The sequence below is a fragment of the Lithobates pipiens genome, unplaced genomic scaffold (genome assembly GCF_037356315.1).
Source record: "Lithobates pipiens isolate NorthernLeopardFrog02 unplaced genomic scaffold, aLitPip1_a1.2 Scaffold_19, whole genome shotgun sequence".
Taxonomy (NCBI): Eukaryota; Metazoa; Chordata; class Amphibia; order Anura; family Ranidae; genus Lithobates; species Lithobates pipiens.
In genome coordinates this window covers 326,740,259-326,753,746 of record NW_027507764.1, presented here as the reverse complement: position 1 = coordinate 326,753,746, position 13,488 = coordinate 326,740,259, and the positions used below count along the sequence as shown (strand labels likewise).

Genomic DNA, 13,488 nt, shown 5'->3' with positions numbered 1-13,488 from the left:
AAAGAGGCAGCGACTTATTATTGCTTTTCCTGCTGTCATGAATAGTTCCTTCTTCCTATAATATGCCCCACATGCAGCATTTAGCCAGCTATTGAGGTAGGTCAAATTGCAAAGAATTATCGTTGTAGTTAGTCATATTCAGGTTTGGGTATGCATTAGTTACCTACTGAAATTCCCCCTGCTGCTTTAAATACATGCCTTTAAAAAGCCTTCTACCAGTATGGATCTGGGATGCTGAAAAGGTAATAAAGTCCCATTGCGTAGAAATATGAAGTAAAGAACTAAAGCTATTTCACAAAAACAGTGCAATAAAATAAAATACTTTACACAGAGATTAAAAATCATACAGCACATCAACCTTCAAATCTGTAGAAGGAAATTTTATGGTTCAATTATTTTTTTATGCAGGTTGTAATTCTTATTTGCAACAATGCTGAACAAGAAAAATACGATGTTTTCTGTAATTATTTAAAGAATTTCCTACAGTTTACATTGTTTGCATGCACACATTGGGATTTTTTAATAAACTGGATTCAATTGTGCAGGATAATTCCTATTTTTTTTTTTGTTGTCTGCACAGTGCTAAATGTTTAAACGTACACACTAAAATAAAAAGTAAAAAAAAAAGTACACAATGTTCATTTTTATAAAGGGAATGTACAACGTAATGGTTTTTTACATATGTTCATTCTTTACTATAGTCAGTACTAAAATATATATGTAAATATTTAAATATATTTCCTTTTCTTAGGTAAATATGAAATGTTGTATGTAAATGATTTGCATTTTCAAATGCAGCCATTAAAGCAGTAATAAAACCAAAAGCAAACATTTATTATATTGCAGCTTACCAATTCTTAACTGTGATGGCTGTATTCATTTTCTGTCTAGGATTTTTTGTTCTATTTTCATCTGGTGATCCGGCCAGCAAGTCTGTTTTTTTCACAGCACAAACTCTCCAGCAGAATGTATCAGTTTACATGGATGAGACAAACCACCTAACACTGGTGGGGGGTTATTAAAATGATTGGCTTTTATTATTCATGTAAAATCTTGATCCTATAAGGAAAAAAATGTTTGGTATAACTGATTATAAAGTGTAAGTTGGAGTTTGGCTTCAATGTGTTAGCGGTTCCAAATCTGCTAATACATTTAACACTTCAACTCCTCCCCAGAGTGACAATGCTGCTGTCTTGTGTCCTCTAGACATGTGCAATTCGTTTCGTACGAATCTCAAATTCGTACGAATTTTCCTAAATTCGTACTTTCAGGAGGATCCGAAATACGAATTGCCATGCGTCCAAATTCTGTATGAAATACGAACTTTTGTTTACAAATCCGAAGGAGGAAGTCAGCACAGCACAGGGATGGTGAGAGCCCCTCATCTAACAAAATTAGTATTTCGGATAGGAAATTCTTCAATGGAATTTCGTACTTCGGATAAAAACCAAACTTCCATCAGCATCGACTGTCATATTGAGGTATATTTTTGCCATTTTTGCCATTAAATTTGTACAAGTTAAAGAACCTAAGGTCAATTCGTATTTCGTACGAATTGAAATGGAATTTCGGACCCGAAATACGAGTACAAATTAATTTTAATACGAACCGTAACGGAACAGAACGAAACAAATTTATTGACGACGCCCATGTCTAGTGTCCTCATTCCCCCAGGATTATGTCTACCTTATGCAGCAGGTGTGTTACTGGCTAGATCACCAGGTGAAAGCAGATTGGAAAAAAAACAACACATCTAATGACTGGTAAGCTTCAGTCTAATACATATTTGGTTTTTAGTTTTTAACTTTGTTAAAGGGAGCTCTTGGCTCCCCTTTATTTTTTAAATATGTTTTTACCTCCTATTAAAAAAGAAATATTCTCTACAAAGCTTGATATTTCAACTTTCCAACCTGGAAATTAGGGACAAACAAATGAACGAGTCAGATCAACGGCTCCTCCCCCTCCCGAGGTTGCAATTAGAGACAGGGTGTCTGAAAGGAAACAGCTTCTGTCCTGATCCCTCTATGGAAATGAACATTTCCTCATCTGTGACTTCTAACAGAAAATGGAGGATAATTTTCAGATAAAATATTTTGGGATTAGATTGTTCTACAAATGGGGGAATTTGGACAGACTGTGCTGCAGATGTACTGTGAGGTTACAGCTGTATTCATCAATTCCTTCCTCTGCTGCACTGCAACAGAATAACAGAATAAAACCTACCACTGGCCACTATTAGACAATCACGCTAGGTCTTATTTTTGGGGGAAACAGGGTAGACTAAATGGGGGTTATTTACTAAAGGCAAATCCACTTTGCACTGCAAGTGCAAGTAAAGTGGCTGTAGATCCGAGGGGGACATGCAAGGAAGGTAAAAAAACAGCATTTTAGCTTGCACATGATTGGATGATAAAATCAGCAGAGCTTCCACTCTTTTCAGATCTACCCCTTAGATTTACAGTGACTGCACTTCCAAGTGCACTTTGCATTTGTAGTTTGCACTTGCAGTTCAAAGTGGATTTGTTTTTCGTAAATAACCCCCAATAAAAGGCAGCATAATTTTCCTCTAAATATGTTGCTAAGTTTTTTACTGATAAATATCTCCCAATGAATACAGAAAAGGGCAGTACATGATTATGTGGTCAGCATACAATTACTGTATGGAATTCAGCATTTAACACACAGATAGTCTACAAATGCATGTCTGAAATACTGTATGTACTACCATCAGGAATATTTAATTGTAATTGTCGGTATCCTACAATGTGCTTTCTTTACAGTGCTATGTGTTTTGCTGTTTGCAGTAGGTTTAGAGGTTGCCAATTTTTGACTAATTCACCTTTCTAACAGATTGCCGAGATTGACTTCAATGAATAATTCAGTTTTATTGGGAATCTGCTTAGCAGAACAAAATCTGCCTATTACGCACAACCTAAAACAGAACACAATTTCCCTTTTTAATAATATGCTCATCTTACAAAAGCTTCATTTCCACATAGTGCTATACAACACCTGCAGCTGAAATACTGGCAAACTGTCAGAGATGGAAGAAAAGAAATGATTAGCCGCAAACATTTGTATAATTGGTTAGAGGAAAATTCTTGATTTTTGTATCAGGGATGGTAAAACATATTTCCTTACACAAGTCACTCACTCACTTATTGTAATAAATTACTAGTAGAGACCAGTGCCAGGACAGGGTCATCGGGAGCCCAGGGAAAACATACAAAACTGCGCCCCCCCCCGCCCAAGATGATTATCCCCCTAAGCATAAATCCCTCCTCCTCCCAGTACAAATCCGACCCCTTGTTGAAATCCTCCTCTCAGCACACATTTTTGCCCCCCCATGCCCCGAAATTTTACATGCTCAAATTCCCCCCCTCCCAAAAAAAATCACACTTCCTAACACAAATCTTCTAACCCTAAAATTTCCCCTCCCCCCACTTCAAGTCTCCTCCTGCCAGCACAAAGTCCCCCAAATCTCGCCTCCTAGCACAAATCTTCTTCCCCCCCACCCCCCTCCATACACAAATCTCCCTAAATCACCACTCTTAGCACCCCCCACTCCAAATCTCCCCTCCTAGAACAATACTTACCCCGTATTGCCCCTCATATTCCACAATCTCCTTGTGGTGCCACCTGAAACAGCAATGCCCAGGGCAGCTGCCCCTCCTGCCCACCCCTTGTCCCGACCCTGTGAGCATACCTCATCCCTTCTGTCTGCTCCCAACCTGGAGCAAGTCTGACATTCACTTACAAGCATTAAGGAAACTGTCGAATGAATTTACCAAAGGCAAATAGACTATACTCTGCAAGTGCAATTGCTCCAAGAGCTTAGTAAATGAGCAGAAGTTCAGCTGACTTCCATCAACCAATCAGCTGCAGGCTTCACCCCAGTACCATTTTTGAGATATGGCAGTCGGCTTTCTAGTGATAACAACCGATGCAGCTCAGCAGCCGCTTGGCCATTATCACAAGGCGCGGAAGAGGACGTTGCCCCCCCCTTCTCCGGCCACCTTTCGCAGCTCTACCTGGGTCTTCCATCCCACCGGAGTCCTGAACAAAGCCAGAATCATCTTCAATTGGGTTTTCGATGTAAAAACCCAGAAGAGACCTCACAATGTCACTTCCAGTTTACTGGGCTGCCAATGGCGCCGATTTAAAAAAGAAAGTTAGTATTCAAAAATGCTGATTTTGGTGTTTTGAATACTTTTAAGTGCAAAGGAAGGATTTGGGGTCTTTTAGACCTCAGACCCCCCCCCCATAAAGAGTACCTGTCACTGCTATTACTGTCACAAGGGATGTTTACATGATGTTTAGTGATCACATTTTTTTTCATCAGGCGTTCTGATGCTTCTCATTCCTGGGTATGGAGACGAGTGAGGGGAAGATGGCCCCCACCCGCCTCCATACCATTGCAGGTCGGTAGGGACGTCAAAAGTCACTTCTGCCCAAAGCTGTTAAAGGGACTTTTTTTTTTTTCAAATTACAATTTTTTTTTTATTGCACTTTAGTGTAAATATGAGATCTGAGGTCTTTTTGACCCCAGATCTCATATTTAAGAGGTCCTGTCATGTTTTTTTCTATTACGAGGAATGTTTACATTTCTTGTAATAGGAATAAAAGTGACACCATTTAAAAAAAAAAAAAAGAACAGTGTAAAAAAATAAAATAAAAGGTAAAATAAAAAAAATAAAAAAGGTTTTAAACGAGCCCCGTCCCCCCGAGTGGTGTGCAGAAGTGAACCCATACATGAGTAGCGCCCACATATGAAAACAGTGTTCAAACCACACACGAGATATCACCACGATCGGTAGAGCAAGAGCAATAATTCTAGCCCTAGACCTCCTCTGTAAAAACATGCAACCTGTAGACTTTTTTAAATGTCGCCTATGGAGATTTTTAAGGGTAAAATTTTGACGCCCTTCCAATTTTAAAGCGTTACATGTTGGGTATCAATTTACTTGGCATAACATTATCCTTCACAATATAAAACAAATTGGGCTAACTTTACTGTTGTCTTATTTTTTAATTTAAAAAAGTGTATTTTTTCCAAAAAGGGTGCACTTATAAGACCGCTGCGCAAATACGGTGTGACAGAAAGTATTTCAATGACCACTATTTTATTCCCTACGGTGTTAGAAAAATGTATAATGTTTGGGGGTTCTAAGTAATTTTCTAGCAAAAAAAAAATTTTTTAACTTGTAAACAACAAATCTCAGAAAGAAGCTCGGTCCTTAGGTGGTTAAGTACCGTAGTTTGTTGCCATTCCATGAGTGTGCGCAATTTTAAATAGTAGCATGTTAGGTATCTTTTTTTTCTCAGCATAACATCATCTTTCACAATATACAAAAAAATTGGGCTAACTTCACTGTTTTTCTTTTTTTTTTCTATAATGTTTGGGGTAATTTTCTGGCAAAAAAATACTGAGTTTAACTTGCAACAAATGTCAGAAATAGGCATGGTCCATAAGTGATTAAAGTACACTTGACTCTTTCATTGCCCCCATACAATATCTGCTTTACTCAGAAAAATAAGTGCATTTTCCTGCGTGTATTTGCATAGAAAGAAAGCATTTTTGGAGCACATTTTGCTTCCTATTCAGGAGTTACAATGTATATTCTGTCCTTTCCTGTGGGTATGTCTTCGCTGTCAGATGTAACTACACTTATGGATGTTATATCCTTGTAAAATTCAAGCCTGTTTGCAGTAATAACAATTTTGTGTTTTCACAGCCACCTACAAAGATTTACATTGGTTCACTTTCCAGATCTGGGTGTATTGATATTCGTAAAAGTGCCCTGTTTCTTTTATCACTTTCAATGTATTTCCCCTATGAGGGTCATCATGTAGCTGCTTGAGGAGTGTTTACTATACACAGATTTTTTTTTTTGTTAGATTGTTGGGCCTCCCTTATTTATAAAGGGGTTTTTGGACTGAACAAGTTTTTTTTTACTGTGGTCGGGGACACCCATTGTAGAGATTTCCTCTTGTTGGGACAAAAGTAAAGGGAAATCTCTTCAGCTGGGGGACATAGACTTCAGCATAATCTATTTTAAAGTTAAACTGGTTAAGGTTAGAACCTTGGTATTTGCTAAAACAAATTGATTGGAAGTGACACGCATCTGTTGAAAATGTCCAGATATGACATTATTCCAGTGGGGGGGGAATAGGTAAAATCACTATGATTGTACATAATTGTTCAATATCAGTATAATCCCATCCCCCCCCGAAACCATAGTCAAAACCAAATCCCCAAAAGACAATAGCAATAGATGTACTGTATAAAATTAATAACCTGGGTAACACTGAATAAATAGCTTCAAACAAATGTGTAAATTATAAAATAATTAGGGGATACTATATTGATATTGTATTGATATGGAGATATCCTTATACTTTTTTCCAGTCCTGATGAAGGGAGCATCTTTGGACCCCTGAAATGTGGTGGCTACTCTTTTGATAGTCCTTTGACCCTTAGAGCTAGTTTATACTTGCTTCAAAACAAGACTTCGGACAGGCTTTGTTAACCATTTTCCGACCAGCTGCCGTAGTTGGACTGCGACAGAATGGCACGGTTGGTTGAAACAACGTTATGTAATGTGGCTTTGCCCTGTGGCCACTAGGGGTGTGCATGCGCCACTGGAGGCACACACCCCCTGCTCACCCATGGAGCTGATGCGAGTGGCAGGTGGTCGCGATCACTGCCAGGCTCCCGTGAACACTCATGGCACACTGATGACCATGATCTGTTTGTGTAAACACACAGTTTCTGGTTCTCTGAGGGGAGAAGAGACAGATCGTCTGTTCATACAGAGTATGAACAGCGATCTGTCATCTCCCCTACACAGTCCCCTCCCCCCTTCAGTTAGAACACGCACTAGGGAAAACAGTTAACCCCTTGACCATCCCCTAGCGCTAATCCCTTCCCTGCCAGTGACATTTTTCCATTAATCAATGCATTTTTATAGCACTGATCACTGTATGAATGCCAATGGTCCCAAAAATGTGTCAAAACTGTCTGACATGTCTGCCATAATGTTGCAGTCCTGATAAAAATCGCAGATTTCCGCCATTATTAGTAAACAAAGAATAATAATAATAAAAATGTCATAAAACTATCCCCTATATTGTAGAACTTTTGCGCAAGCCAATCAATATATGCTTATTGTGATTTTTTTTACCAAGAGTACATATCGGCCTAAATTGAGGAATAAATATGTTTTTCTATATATTTTTGGGGATATTTATTATAGAAGTAAAAAATATTGATTTTTTTTTCAAAATTGTCGCTCTTTTTTTGTTTATAGCACAAAAAATTAAAACCGCAGAGGTGATCAAATACCACCAAAAGAAAGCTCAATTTGTCAGCAAAAAAAGGATGTAAATTTTATTACGTATGACCGCGCTATTGTCAGTTAAAGCGGCGCAGTGCCGAATCGCAAAAAGTGCTCTGGTCATGAAGGGGGTAAAATCTTCTGGGGCTGAAGTGGTTAAAGCTCTCTGAATGCCAGTCAAAGCCCCTGTCACTAAACAAAATGGTTAGCCTACAACCATGTTTACACCTTGCATTTGCTTTGCTTCAACCTCGATTCAAAGATTAAACCCCATGTCGCTTTAGTGGTGCTTCAAAGCTTCTTCAAAGCATCCATAGAGCTCTATGACAAAGCTTGCTTGAAGCACCATTTCAGAGGCTTTTTTTTCAGCTTTAGCTTCGCTTTGTTTTAGGGAAATCGCAGGTATGAGATATCCACACACACACACACACACACACACACACACACAGCATCTGTCAAGCATCAACAAAGCTTCTAAAGAGCATCACGGAAGCATCACCAAAGCTTCATCGAAGTACCGCTAAAGCTTCATTGAAGCACCACCAAAGCATCAAAAACACATCATAAAAGCACGTTGAAGCAGTAGGCACTTTAATGTGTATTGAAGCCAAAGCAAGTGTGAATGAGCTTACTGAAATAAAATGGTATCTAAATATTTCAGCAGTGGTGTGGCACTTTAATTCACATTTCAAACAGCCTGTAAGACCTGAAGTGTTTACTTTACCGGCTGGAACTCTTCTTTCCAGCCTGCACAACTAGGATGATGAGAAAGAACAAAGAGGAAGGAGTGGTCCCGGACCCTCAACATAGCATCACTGCAATTCTGCCTCAGACAGCTCCATATGGAGCTAAAAAAGTTAAAGACAAGGACACAGTGAGTACAAAGGGGAAACAATCCAAGCCACAGGGCAAAGACTCCACCAGGGATATGTTATATATCCAAACAAAAGAACTCGCTGCTCCAGGTGAGACAGGAAGACTAATGATATCACAGGTGCCCGCCTCGGCTCGCCTCCGCATACGATCAACACTGAAAAAATGGCTGCACTCCAAGATCCATCAAAATTCTTATTTAATAACGAACACCCCAAGTGTTACAGACAGTATGGTAGACGCATTTCACACACTAACAGGTGCGCTTATTCATTACCTATGAGTAATGAATAAGCACACCTGTTAGTGTGTGAAACGCGTCTACCATTTGTACTGTCTGTAACACTTGGGATGTTCATTATTAAATAAGAATTTTGATGAATCTTGGAGTAAAGCCATTTCTTCAGTGTTGAGGGATATGTTATACACAAGATTCCTACTTCTTAATGTCAGTCCTCCAGCTCTGACATGGAAACACACACAACAGAAAGGGGGGAGGAGCCTATAACTGCACCCATGCTTACAGACCAGGATGACTTGTCACAGGATGTCACAAGATGCAGGCTCTATAGATCAGAAGCAACCCACTCTTGGTGAAATAATAAGGGTGGTCAACAAGTGCACTGCCTCTGTGAACACCTTCGAAGAATTGTAAGAACGGTTCAATCTCCCACAGTCCATGCACTTTTATTAGTCTATAACTGCAGCCATGCACAGGATGAGCAAGATGCAGGTTCTATAGATCAGAAGCAAACCACTCTCAGTGAAATAATTCAGGTGGTCAACAAGTGCACTGTGTCTGTAAACACCTTTGAGGAATTGTAAGAACGGTTCAATCTCCCACAGTCCATGCACTTTTATTACCTCCAACTTAAAAATGCAGTGGCGGTGTAGGGCGCCTCCATGGTATGGTATGGAGTCAATCCCTAACTTCAATTTTCAATATGATGTATAGCACTTCCACCATTAAGGGCTTAATTAAGGGCGGAAATAGACAGAAGGATGTGGCTTGGATGATAGTGCATGGGTGTTTGCCTACGAGGGTGTTTCAGCGTAGAAGGAGGTTGGTGGATAGTGAAGTATGTCCGAGGGAAGGGTGTAGAGGGTGTGAAGATGTGTTTCATTTATTATGGAATTGTGAGTTTGCGAAGAGAGTATGGAGGAAGATGAGTGGTTTGATTAAGGGATTGACGGGGATGGATGGGTTAACATATGAAATGGTTGTGTATGGATTACGTGATTTGGGGGAGGTTAAGAGGAGAGTATTATGGTTGTTGGTAAATTGCGTGAAGGAGTGTTTGTGGGATGTAAGGAATATTTTGGTTTTTAGGAGTGAAGTGGTGAGTGTGAGGAAGTGTACGGCCATGATCCGTGGGAGGTTATACTTCTATGGTTTATGTGACGTTAAATATTTTGGTTTTTTGAAGGCACAGGAGATTTGGTGTTTTAGACGTAGGAGGTATTGGGTTCAATAAATGTTATGATTATGTTAAAATAACCTTTTTTCTTTTTTTCTTTTTTTTTTCCAGAAGTGTGATGATGGAGGGTCAGCGTCAAGGATAGTGGAGGAAAATGTGTTTGTTATAGGGATAGGGTTGAGGGAGAGTTTCTTTTTGCTTGAATAAATTGTGGGTGGTTTGGTTGTTTTATGTAAATATTGTTTGAGGGAGGGGGGTGGGGTGGAATGAAATGGAGTGGGAGGGGGTGGGTGGGGTTATTCTTAATATGTAATTTTTTTTGTGTATATATGTATTTCTTTTGTTTTTTGTTTATCAAAATGTGTACCTTGTAAAATATGAAAAGTTTTTGTTGGTTTATGTATTTTTGCTTCATTTTAATAAAATAAAAATAAAATTAAGGGCTTAATCTCCAGATGTTACCCAATGTTGTTGCATTTTCTTTATTATTTATTTGTAAAAGTAATTTTGATTCATTTTAATCCAATAGCTATGAAATATTAGATATACTACTTCATATTTCCATATAATGGAACAGTTGGATTTTTTTTTTACTCCTTTTTATATTGCTAAGACACTCTTTGGTTCCTCTATTGAAAAACACCTGTTGCATACAAAAGCTGGATGGCTCAAACTAAAATGTGTACATAATTGAAAGAGTCAGAGAAGTAAACCATTCCCTCCACTCAAAAGGAAAACAGCTCCTGCTGTCTTCTCTATTATAAAAAAAAAAAAAAAAACATATTTCTCTGTGAATCTTGTATAAAATACTATATGTACCCTGTATTAAATGCTTATTTGTAAAATATACATTTTTATATATAGAGTTGCAATGCAGATATGAAATATTGGTGTACATATAAAATGTGTCTATGCTGCTATGTTTATTCTCATCCTTTAACAGCAGACACGGCCATTCCAATTTTCAGCCTGATACAATATTTTAGCTGGTGAGCAAAAGATATTGGAAATTTAAACTGAAGAAAGAGGTAATTAAACATAGAGCTAAAAAAAATAAAAATAATAATAATATTGTTGCCGATTGTTTACATACTGTAAACAAATGGAATAAACTGAGAATTTTACATTTGCTTACAGCTCTTGAAAATGTAATTATGAAACAATCAATACCTTGCCGACGTACTGGTAATCCGATCCTGTATATTCTTCAAGAAGGAAAAACTGATTCCACATCCAGCTTCTTTTAGACCGGCTCTTTTCCATGTCATTGCCTTGGCCAGGTTCCTGCTCCTCTAGCAGTGGCTCTGTGGACGTGGAGGTGGAGGCGGTGGTGGTGGTGGTGACAATAGTCCTATCTGGCAGTGGAGTTGTACAGCTTCTTCGAAGCTGACTCACCCAAAACACAAGCAGTAAAAAGCATCTGAAAGTCCTCATTTTTCAGAAACAGAGATGTGAGCAAAAAGCACACACGACTGAAGTTTCCCTTTTAATTCCCAAACTGGGTTATTTCTTCCACTATAGGCAGCATCAATCTTCTTGCTGTCCCATTTCTAGGTCTCTGGCTCTCAACGGATATCTGCAAGAAAATTCAACAGAAATTATAATTTGACATTACTGTGCTTAAAGCTGCACAGTTAAACAAACAGTAAAGCTATCTAAAATGTGCCTTCCCACTTGAAGATCCTTTGGGAACACACTGAATGAAAAAAAAGCATTTAACACTTCGTACTAGGAAAAACTGCTACTTACACACATAAAAACTGAAAATGTCTGGTCTACGCCAAGAGGAAAAATCAGTGTTAAAAAGGCAGCCATAACATATCTCTATCTATCTATCTATCTATCTATCTATCTATCTATCTATCTATCTATCTATCTATCTATCTATCTATCTATCTATCTATTTATCTATAGTATGTTGTATATAAGCAAGCACACCATAGCACCCTCCTCCACCCCCTAAAAAGCTTGATTTGAGATTTAGAAGACATCTATGAAAGACTCCTGAGAAGCCATTGTAGTTCGTAGGGCTCCCTAAAATGATGAAATACGTTTTACTGCATAACTCAAAAAGAGGATGGTTAAGCTAACAAGGTACTTAAGAGGATGAAATCAGTGGGTTTTGAAGGAGCAATGAAAAGGATAACTAATGACTGACTACATCTTTTTAAGGCTATATACTATATATACAGTCTATCTATCTATCTATCTATCTATCTATCTATCTATCTATCTATCTATCTATCTATCTATCTATATTGGAATTAACTGGATATCTGCAGTCATTTTCCATAAAATATAATATGAACCTCATCCACAACAATAGACAAACACAATGTGCTTAAGCTGATAACACCAAACAATTCTAATTTTTTGTGTCTTTATTGAACACTCATTAAACATTTACAGTGTTGGTAAGTGAACGCTCAGTGTTAATAGCTGGTCTAACCTACTTTGAGGAATGACTTTAAACAAACACTTACGGTAGCTCTGGATCAGAACTGCACAACATTCAAGAGGAATTTTTGACCATTGCTCTTTACAAATTTGCTTCAGCTCAGACACAGACACATTTAAAGGATAAGTGTTAGACCAGCTCTCTTGAAGCCATTCCACAGCATCTCTATAGGATTAAGGTCTTTAGCCAGTGTGTGATGGATTTACTTCAATACTTAGGCTTGCTGCATCTCCCAACTTCTACACTTCAGCTCGCGCACACCCACCCTGACATTATTCTGTAGGATATTTTCCCCTTGAAAATTACAAGTGGCCCAGGCCCTGAGGCAGTGAAGAAAGCCCAAATCTTAATGTTTGCTCTATTATACTTTACCATTGGAATAATGTTTTGATGTTTGTAAGTGGTGCCCTTTTTGTGCCAGTGTTCTTCCCGAGCAATTCAATGTTTGTTTCATGAGTTAAAAAAACATTTCCCCAGTAGCATTGCAGTTTTCCAAGGCACTCTTTGGCAAACTTCAGGCATGCAGTAATGTCTTTTTTGGAGAGCAGTGGCTTCCTCTGTGGTGTTCTGTCATGGACACACTGCCTGTTCAAAGATTTACATACAGTAGAGTTCGTCTTTACCTCATTGAGGATCTTAAAATGCTTGAGTGTCTTTTTTCAATTAAAGTAACTTTAAATCACACCTCCAACCCAAATGTATTAATTGGGCTTCCGATATGTAAACTACTGACTCCAATTAGCTTTTGTTGAAGTAATTAGTCTATGGGTTCACTAATTTTTAGTGTTCAATAAGGATACAAGAAATTACAATTGCATGTTATCAGCTTAAGTACATTGTGATTGTCCATAGTTATGATCAGATAAGATCACATTTTATAGAAAATTATTGCAGTTAATTCCAAGGGGTTCACATAAATTTATATATATATATATATATATATATATATATATATATATATATATATATATATATATATATATATATATATATATATATATATATATATATATATATATATATATATATATATATATATATATATATACAGCAGTGTTTTATTGTTAATGTTTTGATGAAGCTCACATCTTCCTTAATGACAACAAAAACAATGCTGTTTTTGATCATCTTCTTCTGCAAGACCCATGAGTGCCTCTAAACCAGTTTAAGATTTGTATGGATTTATTTGTGAGTGAGAACCTGGGCAACACTACTTCGGACAGAAAGTGCCAGGGTTACCATTGGAACTATATATATACATATATACACACATATATATAGGGGGCGTCTATTGACGTCGTCCCGGCAAAGCAGGTCCGCGCTGTAGCCGTCATTCGGCTATAGCGTGGATCTCTAGAGATTAAGAAAACATAATTTTTATTATGGAGAATCACAAGGATTT

At 37.9% G+C, this 13,488-nt stretch overlaps 1 protein-coding gene across 2 annotated transcripts in view; it reads right to left on the bottom strand.

Moving 5' to 3' along the window:
• The window catches only part of LOC143996781 (cadherin-6-like), a 495,985-nt gene that overhangs the window by 299,042 nt on the left and 183,455 nt on the right, over positions 1 to 13,488 (bottom strand). For both annotated transcript variants that reach the window (XM_077492041.1, XM_077492042.1), the window contains exon 2: positions 10,799 to 11,204. In XM_077492041.1, coding sequence (XP_077348167.1) covers positions 10,799 to 11,062 — 264 coding nt within the window. In that variant the 5' untranslated portion in view covers positions 11,063 to 11,204. The remainder of the gene's footprint in view (positions 1 to 10,798; positions 11,205 to 13,488) is intronic.